The sequence below is a fragment of the Phyllostomus discolor genome, chromosome 2, assembly GCF_004126475.2.
Source record: "Phyllostomus discolor isolate MPI-MPIP mPhyDis1 chromosome 2, mPhyDis1.pri.v3, whole genome shotgun sequence".
Lineage (NCBI taxonomy): Eukaryota > Metazoa > Chordata > Mammalia > Chiroptera > Phyllostomidae > Phyllostomus > Phyllostomus discolor.
This window is the reverse complement of record NC_040904.2, coordinates 24012530-24037621: the sequence shown is the minus strand read 5'-3', so window position 1 is coordinate 24037621 and position 25092 is coordinate 24012530. Positions and strand designations below refer to the sequence as shown.

General features: G+C 39.8%; 1 protein-coding gene across 3 annotated transcripts in view; it reads left to right on the top strand.

Moving 5' to 3' along the window:
• VEPH1 (ventricular zone expressed PH domain containing 1) overlaps positions 1–23916 on the top strand; it is a 200510-nt gene extending 176594 nt beyond the window's left edge. For all 3 annotated transcript variants that reach the window (XM_036017603.1, XM_028505107.2, XM_036017602.1), the window contains 2 exons: positions 18059–18195; positions 22306–23916. In XM_036017603.1, the coding sequence (XP_035873496.1) occupies positions 18059–18195; positions 22306–22542 (374 nt within the window). In that variant the 3' untranslated portion in view covers positions 22543–23916. The remainder of the gene's footprint in view (positions 1–18058; positions 18196–22305) is intronic.
• Positions 23917–25092: the final 1176 nt, after the last annotated feature.

Sequence of the window (25092 nt, the reverse complement as noted above, 5' to 3'; positions counted from 1 at the left end):
CCTTTACTGATGGGGAAACTGAGGCACGGAGCAATTTGATAACTTCCTAAAGTCATACAGGTAATGAGTTCACAGTGGCAGGATGGGGACCTGCCTTCAGGGCCCACACTCTGAACCATTTCACCCTTCTGCTTCCTGGTCACACTGGCCCCACTCTGCCCAGTGGAAACTGGTTGGTAATAAGCTTATGTGCAAAAGTTACTCTGTCCTTGGAATATGTCATCAGAGATTTTCCGTCGGAGAGGACGGAGTTGCCAACACCAGCAGAACTGCAGTGCAGACCAAAACAGCGGTGTTAAAACACTGTCACGCTAAGGCCACTTCGTAGATGAGCCATCCTCTACTCTAGAGAACCAGTGATTATACCCCCTGTACCTGTGCCTTTCATTTTAGGATTTTGTGCAGCTTAGAGAGCAGCCATTGTGACAAGTCTGTCTTCTTGCTAACTGCCAAGATGTTGAGGCTGAATAGAAAGATAGAATGTGTTGATTTGGCCTGATGGGGATGTGAGGGGACTGAGGAGAGGCACTGATGGTAACACAATGTGTTACCCCACGGGAAAGGTGTGGATAGAAGAAGCTGGTGGTTAAGGATGCAGCCCTTGTGAGGCACAGATTGTTGGCTGATTCGAGTCAGGACAGAGCTGATACCAGAGTGAACACCCCAATTTTTAAAAAGTGAATTTGAGAACTGGCCAGGTGGTTCAGTTGGTTGGAGCGTGGTCCCGTACACCAAATGTTGTGGATTCAATCCCGAGTCAGTGCACATGCCTAAGTTGTGGGTCTGGTCCCTGGTCAGGCCACGGGATGATGGGAGGCAACTGAATAATGTTTCTCTCTCACATCAGTGTCTCTCTCTCTCTCTCTTTTTCTCTCTCTCTCTCCCCTCCCTTCTCCTCTCTCTAAAATTAATAAAACAACACCCCAGGCTGGTGTGGCTCAATGGATTGAGTACCGGCCTGAGAACCAAAGAGTTGCCAGTTTGATTCCCAGTCAGGGTATATGCTTGGGTTGCGGGCCAGGTCCCCAGTGGGAGGTGCTCAAGAGACAACCACCCATTGACGTTTCTCTCCCTCTCTTTCTCCCTTTCTTCCCCTCCCTAAAAATAAATAAATAAAATCTTTTTAAAAATTAAATTAATAAAAAACATATCCTTGAGTGGTGATTAAAAAAAAGTTGGTTCAAACAAATAAGGAATTGGGGCATTGAATGACTCCATTATAAACATTTCTAATTTCACCTATGAAAAGAGCCTAAAAGAAATTTTGAGAGCACAGCAAAGTAAGGTGCTTATCAGGTGGCTCTGAGAGGCCCTTCAGAATTCTCATTCAAGTAAGCTGAGTCCTTAGTTCAATAAACAGTTCGTCGAATCTGGCCAAAGGGGGCCTCAGGAAAGGGGCCGAAAGTTAAAAACACAAAGTGTTCCTTTAATATATGTTTTCTCAAATTCACTGCCATGCACTTGAAAAGAATATTTTGCACATTCACTCTTTCTTATTTGTGTTTCTCACAGTTAAATATAGACTGAGAACATATAGCAATAAAAATTCAAACAAGGCCAAATATTTTACAGCAGAACATATTGAATCAAAATGTTTGGCCCTGAAAACTTCACTGTGCTTGGATTTCTTTGCTCATTTCCTTTCACTACATGAAAGGGGGTTTGAGCCAGGGAGAAATCCTATTTTAAATTAATATTTTCACCAAAAGCTCTTGAATCCCTGAAAAGTTTATATAGGTTGTTAATCTCATCTCCTTATTTTTATATAAGCATATAAATTATATATTTAATCTAAGTGGAAGGTCTAACAAAATTCGGATGGCACATATATTATTAATGGAGATAATATTTGCATTCATGTCCTGCTTGAATTATAAGTTTAAGGATGACCAGGACATAGGAATAAATATTTTGTGATTTGGTTATGCACAGCTAGCATAGTACTTGCATCTTATTTTTCACTTATGCAATGCACATTTGTTGAGGTTGAATGTCTCCTAGAAGGCATAGATGGAAAAATCAAGCATACTTCCTTGTATATTTTTAGCATGCAATAAATACTTGTTGAACAAGCGAATGAAAGAATAAATAAATGAATATGAGAAATGGCCAAGCCAAAGCCTTGAATATTAAAATATGATGTTTTGGGATTGTAATTATGCATTAACCATGTCGAATACATCACTATTCCATACCCAGTACATTTTGAATCTGATAGATGGAGGTTGGTGTTTGCTTCCTCCTTGAGAGAAGTCACCACAAAAAAAAAGTTCACTTCCCTTCCTGTCTAGTACTGGACATACGTGCCTGAGTCCTCCTACTGCTCTGGGCTTTCTCAGTGCCCACGCAGGGTCCAGATGTCCTCTCAGCCACAGGGAGGAGGGTCTAAAGAAGTAGGACTGGAGTCTAGGACAAAAGGCTGAAGAAACTGGGTTTGAGTCTGTTTGTATGTATGTTTGTTTTTTAAGGTACTGGCAAATGATACTAAAATTGTTGTCAAGTATTCATTGTTCCAGTACTTAAAAAATATTTGCAGGAGTGGTCAACACAGAATACAATATACAGTTGACATATTATGGAATTGTACAACTGAAACCTATATACTTTTATTAACCAGTGTCACTGCAATAAATTCAATAAAAAAGAAAAATAAATAAAATATTTGCAGCTATTCCATAAATGAGGAACAAAGCATAAGGCAATTGGAACTTCAACTAGACATCCTACAATATAAATGCTTCTTTTTTTTTTTAAAGATTTTATTTATTTATTGTTAGAGAGGGAAGGGAGGGAGAAAAAGAGACAGAGAGAAACATCAATGTGCAGTTGCTGGGGGTCATGGCCTGCAACCCAGGCATGTACCCTGACTGGGAATCAAACCTGCGACACTGGTTCGCAGCCCAAGCTCAATCCACTTAGCTACGCCAGCCAGGCCAATATAAATGCTTCTTAACAGAGTATAGACTAAACTACCGGACTCCAGAAATCAACAGCAAATCAGCTGGCTTACACGGTCACTTTAAGTACACTCCCCTCTTCAGGTAAAAGTCTCATCGCTCCACCAAATCCTACTCATCTTCCCACCAACTCCACCATCAACACACAGAAATTCATAAGAGTTTAATATCTGGTATTCAATAAAATATATTTTTGTCCAATTAAGTGCAGGTGAAGTCGAGGAAACTAAATGCTAGAACAGTGCAAAGGTCCTAAAAAGATCGTAATGGCTGGCATTTATCATGTTAGCCATGTGCTCAACTTCACATGCATTTTTTTCATTTTCTTATTATCAACTCCATTTTACAAATGAGGAAACTGAAACACAGAGAGGTCATGTAATTTTCTTCAGGTAACAAACACAACCACTAAGCAGTAGAAGTAGGATTTTAATCCAGGTGAATTCTCCTGAGCCTGAAACTTCAATCTCTAGGCCACATCCAAGTTAAGGACATGGAGTACTGGAAATTCCAAAAACAATGACTCCATTTCCTGGTCACAAAAAGGCCAGCGAGTGATCTACCTTCCCGACGACTTATTCTAGTTGAAGAAGAGCAGGGACAGGGACGTTGAGCAATGCCGTGCGAGTCATCACTGCATGTGGGGAACAGTTAGAAGCTATTCCCAGCCCTTCCAATTGCTGATTCAGTTTCTGATAATCATTTTACAAAAGTCCAGAGTAGATTAGAAAACTACCGAAATAACTCAAGAATTCTGGGACTCTTGCCTGCTAAGGTTCATTGCCAATCTCTTTACCCCACAGGAACGGGAGAAGGGAGATTGAGCAAGTAGTTTTAACAGCACAGAATTTATTTCTGGAAAACTAAGCCAATCGCTTTTATCAGTCGCCCTCACGTCTTGGAATTGCTGGTGTGAGTTAACAGTAAGAGTTAGTCAGCTGGCCATCCTGGAACACATCTGGCTTTTTCTTCAGTCACATTTTTGAAAAGGACTAGGGAAAACTGGGTTATGACTTTCACTCATGTTCCTTGAGACGTGAGATGCCTTTGTTCTTACACCCTACAAAGAATAACAGAGACGGCTCAGTTTTGACCCTTGTGTCTTCCTCTACAAATCTGAGCATTCCTGAGTATGATTACTGTCTGTGTCATTAGATATTTAGGTATTGAATGTCATTGTCATAGGAGGTCTCCTTCAGTTATAAAATAAAATGAAAGCATTTTTTCCGGACAACCTGCCATCAAGATTCCTCTTTAGAACTTGAAGTCCAATATTCGTGCTCTAAGAGCATGCTGTGCATTCATTATATCACATGGCCAGTAGAGATGGTTTCACAACTGTATCAGGATAAAAAAAACCTTTGTAAGGAGATATGTGGCTGTCCTTTCCTGGACACCTTCAGTGTGGCTAGGTGACCCTCCATTCCAGACATCAATGTGAAAACAGGCTAAACGACCTCTGAGGACCAGACTGTAGGGCACCAATAGCCTTGTGAGTCCATTCATATGGAACTTTCCCATTTAATTTCGGTGTCCACATTCACAAACCTTTAAAGGTGACAAAATAAAACTCATTTTGGATTTATGCAATGGCTGGGTTTGTGTTATAATGCCTTCCCTCCTACCACGTGTCAGAACATTGCCATACATGCTGAATGTTGTTCAAGCACCAAAACCAGCGCAGCACCTGAGTAGGGCGCTTCGTGTTTGTACATTGTTAGCGACCCCTGAATATGTATTAATTACGTAGAACCTCAGTTTGTTGTTCAAAGATACTTTGGATAACTTTATGGCAAAACAAATACACACTTATAAACTCAGATATGTTATTCTCCTGGAATCTTTGTCCTTTTCCTCTCTTCCCACATTTTTTTAAATTTTATTTATTTATTTTCAGAGAGGGGGAAGGGAGGGAAGAAGAGAGGGAGAGAAACATTGATGTGCAAGAGAAACACCAATTGGTTGCCTCTCCTATGCCCCCAACCAGGGACCTGGCCCACAACCCAGGCATGTGCCCTGACTGGGAATCAAACCAGCGACCCTTCAGTTCATAGGCCAGCACTCAATCCACTGAGCCACCAGCTAGGGCTCCCCTTCCCATCCCATATTAATGGTCTATGCCTCTCTGGTATGGGCATTCCTCTCTGTAAAATATCTCTCTCTTTCTCTCTCTCTCTCTCTCTCTCTCTCTCTCTCTCTCTCTCTTATATATATATATATACATATATATATACAAATATATATATATATGTATATATATATACACACACACACATATATATATTTCTCTCTTTCAAACACACACACGTGCACACACCCCAGCACACATGGACACACCACTCCCAAGCAGAATAAATTCTCTCTTCTCTGTCCCTTCCATCATCTGCCCACACTTCTGTAGTGCCCACAGCATGTTGACACCCATCTCCCCCACAAGACAATAAACTAGAGAAGGAAGAACCATGGAATATGCATCTCTGTATGCCCTACCCAGTGCCTGGCACACAGTAGTGTTTAACAAGTATTTGGTAGACAGATGGATGATTAATTCATGGATCATATAAGTAGTAGGACGACTATGGAAAAAATAGTATTTATTTTGAAATGCAAATTTAAAACCTAACTTTTAAAAACCTGACATTTTTCTCATATTAAAAAAAATCTTACTGAACTTTAAACTTGAATCAATATCTTTTGCAAAATAAACTTTCATAAGAAGAAAGTGTTTGCTGTGTACAAGTTTTCAACACTTTATGGATACCCAATTTTTATGTTATATGAAACAATTTCCACTCATACATACACAAAGAGCCTATAGTATGCTTGCAATAACTCGGGAGCCTCCATGAGAAATAAGCTAAGATCAGTAACCTAGCACCCTTCAAGGGTTTACATTGATTTTTCTTCCAACATCTCTTTCCTAATCTTTTTGCCTTTCTATAATGGATCAACAATCTTATCATAATACAGGGTAAAAGTGTCTCACAGGCCTTACACTTGCAACAGCAAGTATACTAAGCATTAGTCACTCTGTGCTTATCTGCAAACCAATCATCGCACATGGAAAGGTGTCTTCCTCTGCTCGGAGAGCAAGCTGAGTCGAGACAATATGTGGAGGGGGAGATGCACGCCTTAGTAAGACAGACTAGTGAGTGACTCAGTCTCCACCACTATACAGGCTTAGGATGACATTGATTTTAAAAATCTGTATGTAGTTTTTAAAATAAAATACATTTTTAAAAGCTCTAGTGATCACCTCTCAGAGCAATCCTCATTTTTTATTTACCTTTATAAATACATTACCGATGAACTCTCTTTTTCAACCATGAACTCACATATGTAAAAACACATAGAGGCGCTTCTAGCCGCCACTGAGGAAAAATGCCATCCGATATCCCAATAGGGTGGCCATATTTTGCCTTGGATCTCATTCTCCCTACCTTCTCAGAAACTCTACTGTACAGATTACCATTTCTCTCTTTTCTATCAATGTTCTCCATCCCAACTGAATCCTCCCATTGGCTTCTAAACACTCAACTGACAGCCTCTCCTTTCTCTTCACCTACTGCTTCTCCCTCACCTCCTCTTTAAAGGCAAATGAGTTGTCAATGCTCAGTCTCTGTATTTCCTTGCCTCCTTCACCTCTGACTCAACCCCTCTCTATCTGGCTTCTAAGCCCATTATCTCTGTGGCCATTAGAGTCATGCGAGTCACCCATGCATTGGATGTTTCAGTACTTGTGTAACTTGCCTTGCAGCAGCATTCAACTCTGTTAGCCATTTCCTCCTCCTTCAAACATTTTCTTCCTTGGCTTCTGTGACACACACTCCTCTGCTCTCCCTCTGACTCCCTAGACACTTCTCATCCACCTTCCCAGGCCCACATTCCTCTATCCAGCTATTCACTGTTAAAGCATCTCTCTTCTCTTCACCGTACACACTCTCCCCAGCCCATCTCTGCTGCGTCTGCAGCTTAGTAACCACTTTGATGGACAACTCCCAAGTGTGTATCTGCAGTCCAGGCATCTCCTCCAAACTCCAGCTTTACATCTACCACTGCCTGCTTGATTCCTTCAAAGGCACCTCAAACTCAGTTCATTTAAACTAAAACTTGTAATTATCTCACCCTTGTCCTAAAAACCATTTGGTCTTCTTCCAGAACTTCCAAACTCAGTAAACACAACATCACTTATTCTGTTGCACCAGCCACAGACCCACCATTCTCTCTCTCATCCCCAGACAGTCTACCCCCTGATATTGTGGCTTTTACCTTCTTAATTGCTCACAACTCTGTCTGTCTCTCCCCATCACCACAGAGCAAATTATCATCACCTTATACCTAAAATACAGGCAATAGCCTCCTAACTGAGTTCATCTGGACCCTTCTGATCTTCCCCCCACACTCAGCCAAAATGATCTCTTCAAAGCAAAAACCCAATTGTGCCAGCCCCTACATAAAACCTTACAATAGCTTCCCACAGCTCTTATTTTGAAAACCAAACTTGATAACATGCCCCTTACAGCCTCACCTGCAATGGCCTCTCCCAGCTTCCCGAGCCTTGTCTTGGCCCGTGAGCTGTCTGTTCCTCTCTGGTGGGAAGGATCTTCCTTCAGTTTCCCATACGCGCAACACTTCTTCCTGTTATCATCAGGCTTTTGTGTGTGCTGTTTTTCTTCCCAGAGTGCTCTTTTGCCCATCTGCACCTAGTTAATGAACGTAGATTTTAGCCTCTTCGTTACAACTCAAATTCACTGCTACAGGGAATCCTTCTGTAACCTCCCTAACCAATACTAAGAGCTTCAAACCAACTCATACCTCTCCTCATAACACTTGTTACATCTTGTTTTTTTAGGTGTGAGTATTTAATGAATGTCTGTTCCCTCCAGTCAACACGAGTCCTATGCAGGAAGCTCCCCTCATCCATCCTCAGTCCCTGGCACACTATAGATGCTCAATAAATATTTACCAAATAAATGAACGTCCAAATTTGTATCTTCTCAGAAAACTTTCAGTAAAATTTTCCTCAGGCAAGTGCTGACAAAAAAAAATTAATGAATTCACAGTGATACATTTTAAGAGAAAAAAAGCATATTCACATGGTGACGTTTCCAGCATACTTTTTGTGCCAAATATATTTTTCATATAAACAATAACTCTTATATATGTGCTTTTGAAAAGCACTATGAGAGATCATTTTATTTAACAGAGAATAAGGTATTATGTGTGCACGTATATAATTAAATACACACAGAGTGTAATGGTGCATATGTTATAGATAAACCTTCCAAAGAAGACATCATAAAACTTCTATTTATTGCTAAAAAGTTTGAGGCCAAGTGTTCAACCACAACAGATAGAACTTATGTAAATTGATTTCACAAAAGCATTGTAGACAACACCTTAGAGTATTCTAAAACACCAAGAATGTACAGGCAGGTAAGACAATGGGTAAGATGTGCTCAACTTTTACAACCCAAACAGGGCGACACCCCTTATGGAACTAGTATGTCAAATCTATTTTCCCCAATGCGCGGAAAGCTCTACGAGGCACAGACAGTGTAGGAAAGCATTCAACATTTAAAACTGCCTAAAATTCTATGGCCAGATGTTGCCTGTAATAACTATCCATGAGATCGATCATATTAACGAGATGACATGGGAACATGGGAAATGTGTGTGGAACCCTTTCTTATTCAAAGGTCAATTCTAAGACTTGAGCAATTATCTCCATTCATTTCCACCATCCCTGATCTTTTCCCATTGGTCCCTATCAGTCATTGCTTGGCAAGTCTGGATGAATCTAACTTGATAGCTTCCCATAAAAGCACAAAAGCGACCATACTTATTGCTCAGAACTACTGAGCAGGTTACTTTCTTGGCAGGTGACTTTAGAATTTTTGTTTCACAGATGACATAACAAGCCAAATTCCATAAACATTGATTCTGAGAATTTTTTTTTCTGTAACTGTTGACTTAAGCCAAGGACATGCCTATGATCTTAGACTGCTATCTTATTGTTTGATTTTTATGAAAAGGTCATAAAAATTACCTTCCACTATTGGTTTTGCAGTTTTACTATTTTATATATCATATGGTCTCTTACTGTGATCCATCATGAGGCTACTATCATGTCCTAGAAGTTCTTGAGCTACATAAGAATCATCTAGGAATCTTGTTAAAAATGGTGGGTACCTCATCCTATCCAAAAATTGTGATCCAGTGAATTTGGAGTGGTGCCTTGGAATGTGCATTTTAACAAGCCCACAGGTCATTCTGATGTAGGTGGCCCTCAGAACGGTTTGGGAAACATTGCTCTACAGGCTTATAAAATAGGAGCTCTGAGACTTTTTAGATCAATATTTTAATGATTGACAGAGAAGCCCGGAAAACATATCACATTTTGATTGGTATGAAATTATTGAGAAAAGAAGCCATTCGGGCCCATGTAAAAGTACCTGAAAGATCTGTTGTCAAATTAAATTTCTCTGTACCATTTTGGACCCACAGCATCTTGTAGGATGTTACAGAATCTATGCTGGATTACACCTCCTCACTTATTCACTGCTGATAAGGTATGGCACTCTAAAACGCTGCCTGGATAGTCATAACAAACATGCCATTCATCACAATCCTTGGTGGTTTCAAAAACCACAGACGCTCAGTCTGCTAAACGTGGCTTCTGTGACCTCCTCATTCAATGCTTCTATCCCTCCTTAAGCATATTCTCTGTAATCATAGTTGGCTTTATTACAACTGGCACATACATACACAAATCAGTAAAAACATGGGAGGAAATTAAAGTAAATTTGAGACTCTCGATACATACAGAAAAATTCCCCACAGACTACATAGGAGTTGTAAGTCCCAGAAGTAGGGATTTCAAGGGGAAAAAAAAAAATTTTAAGACATATTTTTCTCAATTTTTAAGTATACTTTATTGGTTATGCTATTACAGTTGTCCCATTATTTTCCCCTTTGTCCCCCTCCACCCAATATACCCCTTCCCTCCAGCAATCCTCTCCCCTTAGTTCATGTCCATGTGTCATGCATATAAGTTTTTTTGCTTCTCCATTCCCTATATTATTCTTAGCATCCCTTTGTCTATTTTGTACTTACCAATTATGCTTCTTAATCCCTCTACCTTTTCCTCTATTCTACCCCTTCCCCGTCCCTGCTAATAATCCTCCAAATGATCTCCATATCTATGATTCTGTTCCTGTTCTAGTTATTTGCTTAGTTTGTTTTTGTTTTTGTTTTTAGATGCAGTTGTTGAATTTGTTTGTCATTTTACTGTTCATCATTTTGATCTCCTTTTCTTAAATAAGTTCCTTTAACATGTCATATAATAAGGGCTTGGTGATGATGAAATCCTTTAGCCTTACCCTGTCTGGGAAGCACTTTATCTGCCCATCAATTCTGATAGTTTTGCTGGATAGAATAATCTTGGTTGTAGGTTCTTGCTTTTCATCACTTTGAATACTTCCTTCAGCCCCTTCTTGCCTGCAAAGTTTCTTTTGAGAAATCAGCTGACAGTCTTATGGGAACTCCTTTGTAGGGAACTGTCTCCTTTTCTCTTGCTGCTTTTAAGATTCTCTATCTCTAACCTTTGGCATTTAAATTATGATGTGTCTTGGTGTGGTCCTCTTTGGGTCCAACTTGTTTGGGATTCTCTGTGCTTCCTGGACTTGTATGTCTATTTCCTTCATCAAATTAGGGAAGTTTTCTTTCATTATATTTTTCAAATAACTTTTCAATTTCTTCTCTTCCTCTTCTCCTTCTGGCATCCCTATGATTTGGATGTTGACACTTTTGGAGATCTCCCAGAGTCTTTTTATTCTCTCTTTGTTTCTACCCTTATGTATTTCCCATACTCAGTGAGTTTTCTGAGGATTCTTATCACCAGTGTTTTGAACTCTGCATCTGACAGGTTGGTTAGCTCTATTTTGCTTAGTTCTTTTTCTGAAGTTTTGATCTGTTCTTTCATTTGGGCCATATTTCTTTGTCTCCTCAATTTGGCAGCCTCCCTCTGTTGCATTCTGTTTATCAGGTAAAGCTGCTTTGACTCCCCCTCTTGACACACCTGTTAACATTGTAAGAGGTAGACCCTTAGGTATTCGTCAGGGCAGAGCAACCTACTTCACTTGCTTGTGGTACTGTATGGGGCGGGGGAGCTTGGCAAGGGAACAATGCCACTTGCTCAGCCCTTGTCCCATCTGCAGTCACATCACCCACTTCCCTTATATGACTGCACCCCTCTAGCTGTTGCCTTGGTGGTGGTTCCCAGAGTGAATGGGTTTGTGTACATTCTAGGACCATGGGGGCCCTCTGAACAGACTCACCTGAGAGACCAGCAGTTTCTTCCACCATCCTAATCCCCCCTGTTTTTTTCAAGACTTTATTTTTTTTTTATTTATAGAGAGAGAAGGGAGGGGGAAAGAAAGGGAGAGAAAGAATGTGTGAGAGATACATCAATAGGTTGCCTCTCACACACCCCCAAATGGGGACCTGGCCCACAACCCAGGTATGTGCCCCTACTGGGAATTAAACAGACAACCTTTCAATTCACAGGCCAGTACTCAATCCACTGAGCCACACCAACCAGGCTACCACTGGTCTTTTAGACAGAAGTTATGAGGCTGGAGCTCTGGGCTGCGTGCTCTGGCCCTGGGCTGGGACCTCTTGTTCCCCACATGTCCCTCCAAGTTTTTATCTACCACACGTGAATGTGGGACTGCTGGTTCCACCTGCCACCACTGTTGCCTCACCAGTGCCACCTCACCACTGCCACACTGTGTCCGCTCTGCCCTGGCTCCCCATCTCCACCCTTCCTACTCGTCTGGACCAATATTTCTTCTTTAAATCCTTCGTTGTTGGACATCCATACAGTTCAATTTTATGGCAGTTCTGGCAGTTGTTTTTCATTTTAAGGTGAGTTGTGATCCTTCTTATGGTTGTGCAGTAAGGTGAAGTGTGTCTACCTATGCCTCCATCTTGGCCAGAAGTCTTTTTTCTCAACTTTTATTTAAAACCTATGTGTCTGAAATTTATAATTTCTCTTTCAGAATTTGTCTTCTTTGGAAGGTATTTATCTTCCAAAAGATAAATACCACCAGGCACTTCACTAAGCAAGGCCACTGTTAGCCTTTACGGCACTTGTATATGCCTTCATTTATGGTGGTTGAAGTCCACTTAGAGGGGCATGGCTTCAGTAGCAAAATTCAGGCTGAGTTAGAGCCCCTGCTCACCACTTTGGCTGAGTGCTCCTGTGCAGTGAACAACCTGCACAGCCATTTTTGGTGGCCCCGTTGTTTAAGCAGACAACTCTCAAGGAAGCTGAAGCTCAGTGACTGGCTCAAGACCAGTCAGCTGGTAAGTAGCAAGCTCTGGGCTTCAACTGATGTCTGGCTCCAAAGGCACTGCCCTTGCCCATAAACTACAGGCCAATACCAGAGAAAGTTTTAGGTACAGCCCTAAATGATCTATTATAATAAGGACTAAACATGAATTTAAAAAACCATGTTTAAGTAAATTAAAATTTACCAAAGGCATATTTCAGAATTGTAATAAATCTTAGAACAAGACAGAAACTTTGAACTGTTGAATGTTTATGCTCTTGAGATAAAAGGGAGTGTGTAACTACAGAAATTATTCTTTTTCATTCTGTTACATTATAAAGTTCTAGGTTCCACTCTGCATCCCTGCTGTCCAAGGATCATTAGGATTGGTTTCTCCTTGAATCTCATGCCTCACCTCTTGCTCTCCAAGTCCCACTAGGTTCCGTCACACAGAATGAGTGACAGACAGTTCCTAAAATGCACTTGATACCCGCTCTGTAAGCCTTGGCCCTTTGCATGATTTTATTTTCTAGAATACCCTTCCTCCCTTTATTGTCAGAATCTGCTACATGTCCCTCAGAATTTAGCTCAGTCAACATCTTCCCCAGGAGATGCTTCCTGGGGAGCATCTTGCTTGTCATGCTTCCTACACCCCAGTTTAGAATATGGGGTAGGTCCCTCTCCTGTGTGTTCCAGTCTCCCTTATCTCTGGCTTTCAGTTACATCCAGCCACTGGGGATACTGACTGGAGGTGAGAGAAAGGGAGAAGAGTGAGGTCAGGTTACTGAGTCCCAGCTTCTCCTCTGCCTGGTCCCTGTAGGTTGACTGTGTTCTCTCCCCGTGGTCACAGCTCCTGTCAGGCAACTCTCTCCATACAGCTCTGCCTCTGGATGCTAAGTGTCCTCTCTGCCTTTTCCTTTTCAGACAGAGGAGTGTTTATTATGCCTCTTCTCAGGTTCTGTGCCCAGAGTACTACAGTGCTTTTCCTATACCTTGCCCACATCTGTGTAAACGGTCCCTTTATTAACTCACCCAACTGCCTGGCTCGAGGTGCCACCTGTTTTCTGCTGGGACTCTGCATGAAACATAGCTGACCCCACCTGGGGTCAGTGAGGCTGCATAGCTGTGATGGCTGGGCCTCCGCAGGCCCTAGGCCCCCCAGTCCTTAAGAAAAGCAAGATCCTCCCTAATGGGGCTTCAGAAGAATTTTCAAATAAAGCCCAGGATGGCCTTTCCATGACTGTCTGATACCCAGTCTCTTTCCTGGATCTGACGCCTGGGAAACCGTGAATCACCCTCATACCCTCAGCCTTCAACAGTCCAATGCAAATGCTTCTGAGCTCATGGCTTCTTCCATCTTGTTTAGTTTGTTTGTTTGTTTTCTTTTCTGTTCATGTGCTTTCCCTCCCACATCCCTCCTGTTACCTCAGCCCTTTTCTGCGCTCTGCTTAGAATATTCTTCTCTCTTCTTCAGCGGGGGCCCCGCTCTCATGTGACCCCCTCACAGCTAGTAGAATTTCCTTTTTCGAGTGCTTGGCTTTTACTTCTGTGATGGCATTCTCCAAACTCTATCTACACTGAGCTGTTGAATTTGTAAAATATTTTATCTCTCCATAAGATGATAAATTCAAGCTCCCTCTGAACTGGACTTCGGATCCAAACACAGTGCCTTACAGTTTGCCTGTGCTCAAAAGTATGTGTGGGAGGGCTGGATGGTTGACCGATGAACAGAGGGATATTATTTGTTACTTTACTCTTCCTTCTGTGGGGTTTCTGAGCTTTAAAGTGTTTGTCTGATATTATTTCATTCTTCTTAACCAATTTCCTGTTAAGATGAACACCTTCAAAATTCATTTTTTATTAACAAATATTCTCAATGCTTGGTACACAAAAGAAATACAATTATTATATGCCCTGGCTGGTATGGCTTAGTGGATTGAGCACCAGCCTTCGAACCAAAGGGCTGTTGGTTCAATTCCCAGTCAGGGCACATGCCTGGGTTGTGGGCCAGGTCCCCAGTAGAGGGTGTGCAAAAGGCAACCACACATTAATTAATGTTTCTCTCCCTTTCTCCCTCCCTTCTCCTCTGTGTAAAAATACATAAATAAAATCTTTTTTTTAAAAGAAACACAATTAGTATACAAACATTCATATTAGCATTCTGAAAGACTTTTATGTTGATAAACATGGTAATAGTTTGGGTTCTAACTACACTAAATAATTCAGTTTAATATTCCATAGTTTTTTCAGCTAACTGATAATTAAAGAAAGAAATAGATCCATCTTGGTACAGAATATCTTAGCCAAACTGTGGTGCTTTAAATAAAATAATGTGCTTATTTGCAAGTGAGAAAATATTTAAATATCCTGTATGCATTACATGTGTACAAGGTAGCCTTAGACACATGTTCAGTCCCTCATGGCCTCACTGCACATTGCATTTTTCAAATGAAATATAATCATGCTTAGAAAGAATTAGGGCCATGTTTTACCCATGGACAGACTGTGATATCATATGAGAATTATTGATTACAAAGATGTGTGATGGGCAATAGACTATTAAAATGATACATACAGTCATGCATGTGCTAGACATAATTGTGAAAAATATTTTAAGTCTTTCTCTTTTTTCTTTTTTTTTTCTTGCCTCTTGGAACTACTTTTAAATTAATCCTACAGCTACAAATAACCTAGCTTTTACAGAATTATCTGAAGCTAACTCTGATGCCTAATTAGGGCCCTCACATGTAGCTACATTAAAGTTCTGCTAACATTCCCTTCCTAAAACCCTTTCCACAGACTGTCTGCTGGAGTTAATTTTCTCTAGGCTACAGTGAAAAGCCCTTGCTTCCCAGCATTTCTCTACAGTCTTTCTTCCTTTGTTCTCAAGCAAGCCTATCGTTTTGTCTGGAGTCCTTCACTGTTGTTACCGGGGGCATGTGGGTCTGTGGGTCTAACATCCCCTCCCTGCTTTGTCTCAAACAGTCCTTTCAACTGCTTTGCCAAGTGCTCCTCGCACATTTTTGACACATACTTTTCAATTGAAACATGTAGATCTGCCTTGAGGAGAAATACTTGTAGTTAATCTCCTGTCCCAGATCCAGAGGACCCACGTGCTTACATATTACCTAAATCAATCATGTTTTCAAAGCAGCTCAGATCACATGGTTATTTCAGATGCTTCTTTGAATAAATATGGAAAACTAAAACAGGAAACTTGAGTACATGGCATTGCATTAGATCATCTTTCCATGAAACCCATGGAAAAAAGCAATGTGATTACAAACTGTGAAGTAAAGTCTTTAATAAAAGTAGTGGTGGGGCGGGGGGAAGTACTTTGCCACTTACCTAGTGTCCTCACATAAATTTCTTCATTTTAATTTTGATCTCTTGGCATCCTTGTTACACAGGAGATAACTATTATTAGTTCCCATTACTGATCAGAAAACTAGTTCAGATGACTCAAATCTAACTGTTCTGACATCTTATTCAAAATCTTTGAATGTTACAGTTAGATTAACAATTCTTTTTTCTAATTGGAAAGCATGAGAAACGGGTATTAAAATTTCATAAAATGTAATCTTGGTTTGGGTTTTTTGTTGTTGCTAGGTCTTTCGTTTCCTTTTTTTCTCCTCTTGGATCTCTTCTTGGACCTTTCCTTCCTCTTCCCAGATAGGCAGCTGTAGCCTTCTCTTGTGACTCAACAGCACAGCACACTGTTAGTAAGCACCCACTGAACACACAGCCCAGGCAGGCAGACCCCAGGGGAGGCTGCTCCAGCTCTAGCACAGCAGAGCACCTGGAGAAGTCTCGGCATCCTAAGTGCTTTACCTGAGGGAACTGCAGAGTACAGGCTGCCCAGAGGAAGCCCCTAGTTCATGGAAAATTTAAAGCTGCAAAGAACACTACTAGTTTTAAGAATGATCTACATCAGCCCTGACCGCTGTGGCTCAGTTGGTTGGGTGTGATTCCACAAGGAAAAAAGTCAGGGCACAGGTTGCATGTTGTCCCCCAGTGGGTGCGTGTAGGAGAGGCAACTGATGTATCTCTCCCTCCCTCCCTCCCTTCCCTTCTCTCTAAACAAATAAATAAATGAAAAAGAATGGTCTGAGTCAAATGATTCCTAGTAAAATGAAGCAGAGCACTGAAATCCTTTTCATGATTTGAGTGTCAATACTTCTTGAGTCCTTGCTTTCCCCACTCTCAGGTATGCACAGTGCTAACCACCATGAAGCTTCTTGGGAGATGGGAGTCACTTCTCAACACTGTTGTCTTGAGATCGTAAAGATGTCACCTCAAACGTCCAAGCTCTTTTCTGACCACTTAAATGCATGCGCACCAACCCCAAGTCATTCACTCTCCATTCTATTTTTATGATAGCCCCATCACTATCAAACAGTATATTCAATATACATTTTCTGTGTTCAGACTTAATTTGGGATTGACAATGGAACATCCAACTGAATAACAAGGAAAAAGAAACCAAGCCAGCCTCACTTGAACTTGGTTCATGAAAACTACACATTTCATTATTCTTACCTTGAAAATGCAATCAAGGTGGACAAACCGTCCTCTGAGATACTTTGTATAACCTACATTAGAAAAGAGAAATGGTAGGATAAGAAAGATCAGTTGTGTTCATATGGTCAAATAGGCACTATCCAAATTTCCAAGTGATAGAAAAAAAATTGATCACTTTCAAGGTGCTGTAAAAATTGAACATAAATCTATATAAGCAAATATTGTCATGCTCCCCAGAAATCAGGTGCACTTATATAAATTTAAAGAGTGAATATTATGTTATTGATTAAAGAAATGAAATTCTCCAGTATGACATCTAAACTTCTGACATGGTAACATCTTCTAATTCTATGATTATGTGTAATCATAAACACTCTACTTCAATGTCAAATTAGTCTATCCATTCAGGAAATAGTTACAGACTCCCTGTTATTTGCCAGGCACTGTATTAGATGCCTGGTGAGGCAACCATGAACAAAGCAGACACACAGCCCTCACGGAGCTTTTGGTGGAACAGGAAAGGAAGACATTAATCAGACAAACACCAATAACAATCTACAGATGATGATGCCTGATATAAAAGAAACATGTCAGATGCTATGAGAACATATAACAGGCAAAGCCACTCCGGTCTAGGTTTGGGGAAGGTCTACCAAAGGAAGCAACATCAGGGTTGAAACATGCATGATTAGTTGTTGACTAGGCGAAGATGGGAATATGGAGAGTGAAGAGAGTATGTGTGTTCCAGACGGTGGAAATATCATGTTCAAAAGAACTGGGTAAATTTGCCTTGCAGCTGTTATGGCTTTAGGAAAACATGTCTTTTGGAGCACTGTATTGACTTTTGCTGCCAAATAGCTAAATATACTTGGTTTGTGATTATTTATGAAGTTATATTTCTAGGCAGTTCATGTGAACAGAATATCATGAAGCAAAGGAATTAAGAAGCACAGAAAAGCTGGCTAGCTGGATGAACCTCAGAAACTGCTAACCAGATGCTCTTTTTGTGAACTGTATTTCCTTTGAAAATCTCTATGAGGTCTTTCAACACTTTCCCATCATCATCTCTAAACTGCACATTATTTTAGGGACAAAGGGGGAGAGGTTAACAAAATTCATAATTTATAAGCCCACTTTCCAAACATGCATACTGGGTTCTGGTTCACTGGACAATTCTGAATTTTGATCACTTGCCAAATAAATAATGGAAACTAAATGGCTTGATCATTCTGTTACCTTCAACAGTTGTAAATCAAGATGGCCAGCCTCTCATAGAAGGAAAACTCAAAGAGAAGCAAGTCAGATGGAAGTTCATCAAAAGGTGGAAAACCCGTTATTTCACGCTGGCTGGGAATCAACTTCTGTTTCAGAAAGGAAAGTCCGTAAGTTCCTCCATGGTTTCTTACACTAGCATTTTTAAGGTCTTGATTGGCAGCGACCAGCTCGGTAGGCATTCTGTCTTGAGTTAAAATACCGATATATTTTTCCTTCTCCATTTTACAGTTTTACAGTGTTATTTTGTTACCCATGTTCCTTGCACTGTCTATTCTGTTGAGTTCTATGTTAGTTGGTTCACGACCCCTGTTAAGTTTATTATGGGGACTGTTTTTGTTGGCTTAAGTTTTAGAAGATAAACTGCTCTTACCAAAACACTGTGCCTCTTGTTGCCTTGTGGATCACCTACATAAATGTGTGGCTCATCATAGGGACCGTGATTTCTTTTGTGACTACAGGTTATATTTAGACATGGGGCCCTAAGGAAGGGGGAGCATCGGCAGGGAGGAAGAAATAAAGGCTGATTTATTTTAAGTAACTTTTGACATCAACACGTACATTTTGATTAGGGAAAAAAGATTACTGTCTTTCATTCATGTAATATTCAGTTAATGAACAAAATGGGACTCTAAAAGAATTAATAAATATTTAATAGAATTTTCCATCTGAACTAGGATGCTCGATAAAATCTGAATTCCAATTTTCAGCGGGAAACTTATCTCCCAGTAACAATGTAAAGTTAACCCCTTCTTGTCAAAGCAGTTTTATTTATCATTAAACTCTACTCATTCAAGATCAGGGCAAATGAAATCTTGACCTACTTCTTGGCTAGTTTGAAATGTAATGATGATAGCTCATCACTGCTTGTCACAGGACACACTCACAGGATTGCCTCTCACAGACCTGGAAGGTCAGCATCATGACCATTGCCATTTGGCAGGTGGGGAAACAAGGCTCAAAGAGCCTGATTGGCTTGACCAAAGATGGGGTCAGTAAGGTGGGGTGGAGCCGGAGTCAGGTTAGGGCAGTCAGCACGACACCAAAGCCCTGCTTCCCATGTTCCCTAAATGCAGAGTGGCAAACCAAGCCGTGTCAGAATTAATTAACAAAAGGTGTTAAATTACTTAAAAATATGTTGCACTGAGAACATACGTATGCACTGTATCTTTGGAGTGCCCATTATGAAGTTTATTTGTATTTATTACCCAACAAGAATCAAGAATGGTATATCTGAATTTGACAAATTCTGATCAGTGCTCTTTTAATCAATAAAACTTCATGTTAACTTTTTGAATGGACAAAAAGAGACTTGGATGACACCTACTCTGAATTCATGTTACTTTCTTCATCCATGTGTATTATAAAATATACAGACAGATTTTTCTGTAGGCGAAGATCTTTTTTAAAGAGAAGTATAATGGTGTATTCAATTTAGACAGTTATTTGAGATTTTAAGAAACTTTTTTTAGCATAGGTTCACCTTGTAACATTTTTAAAGTGTTAAAAAATGGCCACCCGAATGTCCCGGTTTTAGTAAAGCAATCAGGAATAGAAGCTAAGTTGTAGTGATTTCTCAGATCCCTTGAGACAAAGCAGAGTCAGGAGAAAAGAGTGTTTTTCCTGAACTTAAATAACGACCTTTAATACTTCTTGACTCAGAGCTTTTTTAACAAAGTTTAAAGAAAAAGCTATTTTATAATTGGCTGACTTGTTTGACATCTTTATCAGGAAATAATGGCTTGACATTCCCGAAACCTGACGAAACATATGGCGCAAACATCGGGAAATAGTACAGTGCAGCATGAGGACCACAGAGCAATCGCCCTCACCCCCAGGCACACAGCAACCAGGCGGTGATTAGCCGTCTAGCCAAAGCTTCAGGCACGTCGTAAAGGGCTTTTCTTGTAAATGAGAAAAACGTGAACTTTAAAATAAAAACTACAAGACCACAGTGTTATTTTCTACTGTTAAGAACACGGTTGCATTCTTAAGGTCTTAATCTCTACTAGCCAGCAAGGCAGCGGTGTCCTTTGGCTTCCTGTCCATTTCTATCTCGGCTAATTCACTGTCCCTTTTTAGGTTACTATGGTTTCATTTCTTTCTTGATCGGTTCTTTCATGTATCAATTTCTGTACTATAAACTAACCCCCAAAAAACCATTTAATTACTGTCAGATACTATAAATCAAAGTAAGCTGGCAAAGGATTGTCTACTACAGATATCTTCAAACTTTATCCTATATACCCCCTAAAGGAATGTTGGAAGATCTATATTACCCTATAGCAATTGTATCAACAATTTTATCATAAGTTTAAAGAGTTGCACACACTGCAGTTTCTGTTGAACTATGAAATATTGTCATTTTTAAATAATAAGATTACATATTTCCTTTAAATGTAACCACTGAAATAAAATATCATAGCAATTTGACACCTAATACTATCCATTTAAAAAAAATTACATAAATTAGTTCTTCTTCTTGCCCTGGCTGGTATGGCTCAGTGAATTGAGTGTGGGCCTGTGTACCAAAGGGTTACCGGTTCGATTCCCAGCCTAGGGCACATGCCTGGGTTGTAGGTCAGGTCCCTAGTAGGAGGTACACAAGAGGCAACCACACATTAATGTTTCTCTCCCTCTCTTTCTCCCTTCCTTCCCCTCTCCAAAAATAAATAAATAATTAAAATTTTTAAAAAATTTAAAATTAGTTATAAGTAGAAATGTTTACATTGTTTCATTTTTTCTCTGAAATCATATTTTTATTTTACCTCTCCCACAGCATTTCATTGACATCACCCTATCATTTTTCACTGCAATAAAACTATGAATATCAATTGAAATTTAATTTTAATCTCTTGTGACCATCAGTCTCCAAATGTTAAGATTTTTTATTTTTATCTTTTAAACATATTATAGCATTTATGAAAAACCTTAATGCCAAATGTATTATTATATTATGAATTACTAAACAAAAAAGTCAAATGCTGTTAGAAATAGATGAGAAGTGAGTATGTTACCTTGTTTGGAGGATACTTCCCTGACATCAATATTCTAAATTACTTTTTTTGTTTGTTTGTTTCTTGCTCTTGAGATATCTCCAAGTTGCATAATACACCATAGAAAGTTTGCATGAGTGAGAAGGATGTCTTTTCACTGCAAAGTGAAAGAAGGGTAATTGTATAGGAAAGGTGGGAAAGGGGAATTGATGGGATCCTCAGCCACAGGTATATTCTCGAGTAGACAAAATGGATTCAGGGATGTTAAAGACCTGAAATTGCTTAAAAGAAGCATCTGATCCCTTAACACTATTCATGCTAGCCTTTGTGATGACCTGTGCTGTAGAAATCCTTAGACTTCTGCTTTGGTGCAAGAAAAATGTAAGTCATTAAATATTTCTTCACTTGCATTTGTACACACATCATGCTTCTGAAATTCCACAGAATTTCAGAGCTTGATCTACTTAAACATTGAAACCCTTTTGATTCAATTAATACCCTTTTCTCAGAGATAGCACAAAGTAAAATTAAATTCCATGCCTTCTGAGTAATCTCATTTTGAGTTAATAGTGCTCCAAATTGTACTGTTGCATCTTTCTCTATTAATACAAAGTTAATATCAATACAAAATGACATGAAATCAAAAAAAAATATGGATTAAGCATTTTTCCCAATCCCGCTGTATACCATATTTTGCTGTGTACCATGTGCACCTACATTTTTGGCCCAAGCTTTCAGGAAAAAAATCTTTTAATTTTTAATTCATTTATATTTAGAAACAATAAAAATTTTGTATTCCAGAGTATTATTTTGCATGCAGATATCATTATTGCTTTCTAGAGTTACACTTTTAACACATAAGCATAAATAAAAGAATTAAAAACATTTATATAGATATAGAATTACTACTAGCCATGTTTAATGTGCATTCTTATTTTTCCCTCAAAAGTTTGGGCAAAAAAATGCACATTATACATGGCAATATACAGTTATTTCTATAAATTGGCTATCTTGTGTCAATTTATGACACAATAACAAAGAGTCCATTGCTCACTCCTTCATTGTTCCAACAGCTCTCTGAGACATTAATGCCCAAAGTATCAAAGCTCTTGAGCCCTATGAAGTGAAAGGATTCTGATCCTCCTGGAAAAGTCTCCAGTAGCCAGAGGTCTTTTCATACTCTGGGAACCAGCTCATGATTTTTACTTCCCATGTGCATTTCAGAAAGATGATCCCGATGACTCACCAATAGAACTCAGCAAAGTCCAGAGTGTGAAAGTTGTGGCCAGGAAACGCAGGGACCGCTCTCTCCCTCGGGCTTTTGAAATCTTCACAGACAATAAAACCTATGTTTTCAAGGCCAAGGATGAGAAGAATGCAGAAGAATGGCTCCAATGCATCAATGTGGCAGTTGCCCAAGCAAAAGAGAGGGAAAGCAGAGAAGTAACCACATATCTATAGGGATTTGCAAGCCAACCTCACATCGATTGTATACAATGGCATTGCAATATCATTGCCAATGTCAAGAAAAAGATATAAATCCACCAAGCCATGCTTTTTACTGAATACCAGTGGAAGAGTTTTTCCTCAAAAGCAAGACCCAAAAGTAGCAGGATTCTTATTACGTTTCGTATCCTAATGGCATTTGCATTAATTTCAGAACACCTGGGTGGTGCACACAGTAAGGAAAAGGGGCTACAGATGGGATGGGGCCAGAAAGCAGAGTGTCGGGATCCAGGGGCTTCTGTAGATACGTCATCGTACATCGCAAGAGAGCACCTTCGAAAGATACCTCCATACATATCCTGAGGAAAGATTATCCATTTTCAATGAAAACCACAGCATGTCAAAAGCATTAAAAGAAAAAAAAAACTATCAGGAAAAGTCAAATTATGAACACTGAGGAAAACCATATGACTTACTTATAGACATGATTACATTTATCCTCTCTTAATGCAAATGCAGCTAACCATAGTAAAATAGTTAAGCCAGTCATGTAATTAAATTAAATGTCTGTCTTTCGAGCTACTTATCTGATTGTTCCTTTTTGGTTTATATAATGTGATCTGAAGTTCACATGCTCACATGTGTCTCCCACCCAGGGCAGTGAGTCTAAGCTAGGATAAGCACAGGAAACCATTTTCTCCATCTTTAAAACGTGTGCCACGCCCATTTATACTAGAGATTTCATTTTATTTGTTTTTAACTTGAGGTTTTAAAATCCTGTATTTTTCTTCTTTGTATTCAAACCTTTTAATGCCTCCAAATTAGAAACATTTATTGGCTTTTGCCATTACCCATTTTTTTTTTAAGAATTAAGCTATAGTAGGAAGAACTCTAGGATGACTCCCAGTGACCCACACCCTGGTATAACCTTCTCCCCTCACGTGTGGGGCACCCCGTAACTTGCTTCTAACTAATAGAACGTGGCAAAAGAAATAGACAGGTCTCTCCAGTGATTACGTTACATTACTTGGCAAAGATAAAGAGATTTTGCCGGTACAATTAAGGTCTGTAGTCAGTGGCTTTGAATTTATTCAAAGGGCAAGCCTGACCTATCAGATCAGCCCTTTAGAAGAGGACAAACAAGTCAGAGACTCTCCCCCATTGGCCTTGATTTCAGCAAGCTGCTCTGAGGCCTGCAGCTTCAAGGAAACGAGCTTTGCCAGCAATCAGCCAGTTGGGAAGAGGATGCTGAGCCTCACACGAGAGCCCAGAACCAGCCGATACCTTGACTGCAGCTTACGAAACCCTGAGCCGGGGACCCAGCTGAGCCACTCTTGGACTCCGAACCCATGGAAACTTTGAGATAATAAATATATGCTTTTTTAAGTTGCTAAGTGTGCAGTGACTTGTTTTGTAGCAATAGATAGCTAATACAAAAGCTTTCTTGGACTATACAGAGAGGATAATTTTTTTTCCTTGAAATTTATTAACTGTGATTTAGTGTAGAAACCTGGAGAAAGATTACAAGTAATCAGTACCCTTAATTCTACCTTGACTATGGCTAACTCATTAGGATAGGAAATATTAAAGAGGCCAGTTGAGGAAGGAAACAATTCACCTTTAATGTATAACATTTGAGGGCATTTGAGACACAGAAATTATTACAAGCGGGGAAAAGAGTTCTCAAGGTCAGTATTTGGGCTCATTGGATATATGGATAGTCACTGAATACATGGAGCAAGGCGAAATTACTCAGGATAAATAAGGCAAAAGAGCTAATAAGGGCTTCCTTGGGACACCCAGCACTTAAACAAAGGCAGGCTTGATGGGCTGATTAGTGTTCAGAGATGTCGTGGACCAGGGGAAATGGTATCACAATAGCCAAATAAGTAAGGTTTTCAGGATATGTGAGACAGATCAACAACGTGAAATTGTCAAGAACAATCACTTAGTATAGAGAACAACTTTTGCAATGAGAAAGTAATTGGTATCCTTGGGAAAAAAACAATTTCATTGAAGCGATGAGGTAAAGTTAGATTTCAGTAGGCTGAAAAATCAGCAGGAGCTTAGGAGTTAAACGCAATAATTGGACTATGCTTTCAACAAAAGGCAGAAGATGAAGGAGCTAAGAGGGACAAAGTGTTTTGCTGTTTGTTTTAAAGATGACTTAGACATACGGGACAAAAGTTTAAAGTACAGAAAGAAAAAGGGAAAATAACTTTGCTTAAGCAAAGTTTTCAGCAGTGATGAAAAAAGATTAAGCTCCCTTATGCTGCAGCCATTTATGGAGCAGCTGCCAAGCAACAGGCATGGTGCTCGGCCTGGAGAGACAGAAACAGAACACCCAACTCCTCCACGCGAGGCATTCACAGGGTAGCAGAGGAGACGGATTTATCAGCAGAAACTAAAATGCTACCTTGACAGAGGTTTGAGGAAACACAGGAGAAGGCACCACTGCAGTTGACTTTGAACTCAGTGAGGGCTCCTGCCCTGTTGCCCAGAGTTATCAAAGAATGAGCTTGCCTTAAAGCCTATTAGGAATGTTGTAGGCAGACAAGGAGCAAA